Genomic DNA, 5,591 nt, shown 5'->3' on the forward strand with positions numbered 1-5,591 from the left:
TTATATATATATATAAACAATATTTTTTCAGACTGGAACAGTTACAGTTCGACAGTAGTTTTTCATAGAGACTTCGAAAGATTCACTTCTTCTCTGGCATCTCTCAAATCTCCTGTAAAAACCCCATATATACACTTGTTTTGTCTTTTGATTGTGTTTAAAAGATAAATAAATATTGTTTCACTTGATTTTTGTGTGTGTCCAGTCTCTTTCTTTTCTCACAATTCAGTAAAAAGTATAAAACTCATATTTATTCTTGCAAAATATTTTCCATCGAAACTCCTGTTATTCTGTGGAACGTACCAGATCGCTCTAACAAAAATATGGTTAGTCCTGTTGTATTTGCAGCAAGTCAAAATAAGAACGAGAACAATTGAAAGCTAATTATTTTGAGTCACCTTGGGAACTTTGAATTTACTAAAACAAAAATTAATGAAAACATTCTGCAGCAAAAATAATCAATGTAAAAAAGATAGAAAATTAATAAAACATGCAACATTAATTCGTGTTTTCTTCAATACGCTAAGAAATTTCATATATATCAACACATATTATTTTAAAACATTCATAATATCATGTGATAAACTTCTAATAATAAATATACGGGAAGATGCTTATTCGGATTTTTACTAACGTCATAAATTTATTTCTTTGTAAAATTAAATCATATATATTACATCATAGTTGTAAAATAAATATATATATGCATCAAACAACTGTAAAATCTGCGCTTCATAGCCTCCCAGTGGGTTAACAGTAAGTTTACGGACTTCAATGCTAAGATCCAGAATTTGATTACCCGTGGTGGAAAGATCACAGATAGCCTATTAATTAAGAAGCTTTGCTTCTTTGTAGTTAAGCACAAAGTTACACAAAGGGCTATCTGTGCTCTGCGAACCACGGGTATCGAAACCCGATTTCTAGTGTTGTAAGTCCGCAGACATACCGCTGTGCCACTGGGGGGGAGCAAGAAACTTTGCGCTATGTACAAAGAAAATAACATCACTCTATTTTATCATTGTACTTTGATTAGAATCCGTTAGAGGGAGAATAATAAGGAAAATATTGCAAATTTATTACGCAATAATGAGTCACAGGGAAATCCGTGTTTATGTGTTGCCTACTGCTTTGAGGTATAGAAAGAAATTAAATTGATAAACTTTAGCATAATTCGAATATATATTGTTGACAGTTAATGATTTACTTCATTTACCTTATTCTCTTGAATCGGCTGTAATACTATACTATATTCTGTGAGAATGATCTAGAAACATAAGACAATATTACAAGTCTTACTTTTAGTAACTAAAACTCGTAAAACTAAAAGTAGTATTGATAGTAGTACAAGAAGTGGTGTACTTCTGAAGTTCTATATCATGTACTCCCGATTCTAGCCTGGTTGTCTGGTAAGTGGACACTGTAAGCTGACACTGATAGGATACTTTTATTATTCAAAAAGATGCTAATGTATTTTGGTTTAACGATAATGTTATCCAGAATTAAAAACCTCACATTTTCCACAGTACATATGATTATGAGGTTGTCATGACCAAGCTGTTAATGATGTGGAAATCAAGTCTCATTGCAACACTTGTTAACAAAATATAGAGAAAAAAAAACACTTAGAAATCAAATACAAATACTAACAGTAACAGTGAAAGATGCTTATACTTATTTTCAGATTGTGTTTGAAATGAAAAGTATTAATTATATTTAGTAGGAGAAATAGTGTATTCTGGATTTGATGTTCTGTAACCATTTGGATATTTCTGTAGTTTAAAACAGAAGTTAGAAAATCAGTTGATGTGGCTTCTGGTGTGCTTATGTAGTACTTCATTCAAAATAAAGTAAGAGTATAGAAATGTAGTAATAAATAATGTGTCTAAAAATAATAAAAAATCTGTATTGCAATAGATCATTTATTATAAAAACGAAATATTCAATACATTTAGAATGAAAGAAATTAATTAGTTTTACATCAGAAATTCAAGTAATCTTGTGTGAATAATTATTTTAAGAAATGTATATCAACATTCTTAACTCTCATGATGCATTATAAATTTTCTAATCAAGTAGCAACTTTGCATAGTAATTCCAACACCACGGTGTGGTAGAAGACCATCCATTACTAAGAATTACTGAAACTTGGTTAAATCTGGAGAACATTGATAATAGGAATTATTCTGAAATTCCAGGTTACAAGTTATGAAATAGTGATGGACTTTTAAAAAGAAGATGCAAGGTGACTGTATAATGGATAAACTGCAGTCTGTTGGAACCAAATACACATATAAATAGGGGTAGTGAATAGATTGAGTCTCTCCAAGTTACATTTGAGGGTTTCAAGAGTAGAAAGTATTTAATAGGCAATTGTTATAGACCATCTTATTAGACAGATGAATGAGATAATGAAGAATTAAGTAATAAAATCAGGGTTGTTACTAATAGTAATTGTGGGACATTAATTTTAGATGTATTGATTGAAAATGTTGATTCATATAATCAAAGAGAGTAGTTTCCTTTTACACCCACCCTTGAGAAAAGTAAAGATTTAGTTCCATCCTTTATTTTTCAGGAAATCATGGATTCCCCTTATAAATACCTGTGAAGTGTTAACTTCCATCATTTCCAACTATCAGAAATGCTGTCCTACAGGTGGCTGTTTGTGCTAGTAATTACTAATCATAATATTGAGCTGTAATGTTTTTATATATTAAAAGTGGTACCATTTATTGACAAAAATAATAGTTTTTTTTAAGAACTCCAGTTTCTCAGTAATACAGTTAAAAATTGCATCAATAAAGGCCATGTGCAGTCCTAGTGAAAGTCATGTTCTTGTTGTGAGGAGAGTAGTTTTATTTAAAATGTGTTCTCTATTATAAAGAAATGGTTGTTGCACATACCAGAGTTATTTTTCTAATTGTCTAAATCTTGAATACCCAAAGTGTGAAATTTTTTATGGATTTTTGTTTGTGATGGCATTCATTAGATGTTGCAGGAGTTTTGGTTACATACAGTGCTTGAAGTGGGAATTCAGAAGTGGGGATACGCTTGTGCATAAAATGGTGATAGCGTTTTTCATTCTGTAATCACACACTGCAACAGGATGATCATGCACAAGAAGTGGGGGTGCACAAAATGCCAAATTAGAGAAGTGGGGTTACATGCATTACTCTCCACTTTATTCTTTCTCAAATAAGAAGACAAAAATTTTACATATTATTACAACTGAAGTGTAAATGGTAATTTGTATATAGATAATTATTCCATTTTGACTTCTAATCAATATGTCTATAAATATACTCTAAACTTCTATTAACTTTACTATTAGTATGACCGAAGAAAAGGAACTTGACATGGTGGTAGATTCCAATCTATACTAAACATAGGATCCAAGTTATGATAACCTAAATGTATTATGCCACACTTGGATATAATTAAAGATCATTTGCAAAACTTTTGTTCAACTTACCAGCTGATCTAAGCCTTTCTGTAATAGCACAATACAACTAGAAATATCCAATATCATTAATGTAAATAAGAAAAAGCTAAGTCTCAAGAACTGACCCATGAGGTATTCCACTGAAAACAATGGTCCAGTTTAACTGAACTGTATTGATAACAACCTTTCCATTTCTCCTAGTTATCCATCTTATGATAGAATTAACTAGTCTTTCTTCAACCTGTAGTAATATAATTACTTTTCCTTAATAAAATGCATGTGTAGTACTTCATCTAAAACATTTTTGAAAATCTTATTACACTGAGTTTACACCCTTTCTATTATTCAAATAACATACAACATCTTTTAAAAAAGCACAACAGATTTGTAAGTCTAGGTTTCCCTTTGGTGAATCCATGTTCTCAATTTATGATATTACATTTTACTATGATTTTCTAATGCTTCTGAAATTAGAGTGTAGGATTTTCCTACTATAGAAGTAAGACTAACTGACTGTAATTTCTTGAGCATCTCTTTTAAAAATTAGAGTAAATGTCCAATCCTCAGGTACCTGCCCATTGTTAATGGACCTATCAAAAATGAAAGAGAGAGATTTGTATATCTAATTTTTAACCTCCTTTAAAACCCTGGGGAAAACCTTTGGCCCTACTGCTTTAACTACTTTTAATATTTAAATCTTTCTACATACCACCAAAGGATTAATTATTAAAATGATTCATGTCAAATGGAAAATGTAAAGGAACTTTTCTCAAGTTTTAGGGCTTTGCCTCAAATTTTTCTTTCGTAATAAACTGTTTCATTGTTATTATTTATATTGACAACAAACAAGTAAATATGTTAAGATTATTAACCTTTTTTCTCCTAAGTTCATTTTATCTTCTTTTGTTTTGTAAACTTTTATAAGTGAAAATAGTTCTGTGTGCTAAACTGTGCCAGATAGTAAAGTTTACTTAGTTTTTATAGGTGTTCCATGTGCCAATTTGTCAATGGAAATTTCAAAAAACCAACAGGAGGACAACTTGCCATCCTCAACTTTCCTTATGGGTACATGTAAAGAAGAACCGTGTACAGCGAGTGACCAGTCATCTTTATTTTCAATTTTATCGTATTCTCCAGGCAATGATATCCAGTTCAGAGAGTGTGTGGATTTAATGAGTGACTTGCATTTAAGCTTTGCCTCAGCTAGCTCTGATCTCTCTTATCAAGAAATCCAGGAAAAGCTGAAAGAATTGCTGAAAGAAAATATTGAACTTAAAGGTAAAATGTAGAGAAAAGAACTTATGTATTATGTAGTGATACTAGGATAAATCTAGGATTTCTGAACAATACATTCCTTGGTTTTTAATGTTTATCATTTAGATAAGAACCAAGCCCAGCTTCCATAAAACTTTTTATGTAACAGTCCTACAGGAAAGACATCAGTGGTTTACTAGTATTATACCTAATTTTTTAATAGAAAGTAGAGGTTGCATAGAATAGAAACATTTATTCTGGTTACTTTTCTGATGGGTGTCTGAGTGAGGAAATGAAATGGATAGAAATAGGAATATGGTTATTTACAAAATGACCCCAAAACTTCCAACTTTTTAGGGATATTCAATGAAAATTATCAGAGAAAGTAAACTGAAGAGAAAAAGTATTTTCTGATATTTTCTGTTTTCACATAATAGCATTTCGTGTTCAGTGTTGTCTTCTATATGTGCAAATTATTTGCTCACCACTATCTTTGAAACTCCCACCTACCCCACATTCATCGTGGTTCTACTGCATCTTCACATGCAAATAAGTATGCAGCAACCCTCCACCAATAGGACCACAACACACACTCCTGATGCAGATTATACCCTCTATACTATTCAGTCTAACATTCACTTCTCATTTAGGTACTATCATGTTCAGACGTTACTTGTTTTGGTTTTTTTCACATTTGCACTTGCTTAATTTCTTTTTGTGTTGTTTCTTAACCCTATACTTGCCGTGGCCATTTTGTCTTATTGTGAGGGCAAAATCATTTGTGAATTGAAAAAATGATAGAGAACTTATCTTTTATTGGATTTCAGATTTTATTTTTGTAAATAGTAACATAACATTCAGTTATTTATACAAAATTGTATTATTTAATAAAGTT

The 5,591-nt window shown here is 30.9% G+C and overlaps 1 protein-coding gene across 3 annotated transcripts in view; it reads left to right on the forward strand.

Moving 5' to 3' along the window:
* The first annotated feature begins 1,070 nt into the window (after positions 1 to 1,070).
* Positions 1,071 to 5,591, forward strand: part of LOC106468814 (optineurin-like) — a 47,895-nt gene continuing 43,374 nt past the window's right edge. The window contains exons 1-2 of one of the 3 annotated variants that reach the window (XM_013929257.2): positions 1,071 to 1,133; positions 4,427 to 4,720. In XM_013929257.2, the coding sequence (XP_013784711.1) occupies positions 4,450 to 4,720 (271 nt within the window). In that variant the 5' untranslated portion in view covers positions 1,071 to 1,133; positions 4,427 to 4,449. Of the gene's footprint in view, positions 1,407 to 4,417; positions 4,721 to 5,591 lie in introns of those variants that run through there. The other 2 variants (XM_013929255.2, XM_022397169.1) reach the window with 2 other exon arrangements.

Source organism: Limulus polyphemus, unplaced genomic scaffold, assembly GCF_000517525.1.
Source record: "Limulus polyphemus unplaced genomic scaffold, Limulus_polyphemus-2.1.2 Scaffold3174, whole genome shotgun sequence".
Taxonomy (NCBI): Eukaryota; Metazoa; Arthropoda; class Merostomata; order Xiphosura; family Limulidae; genus Limulus; species Limulus polyphemus.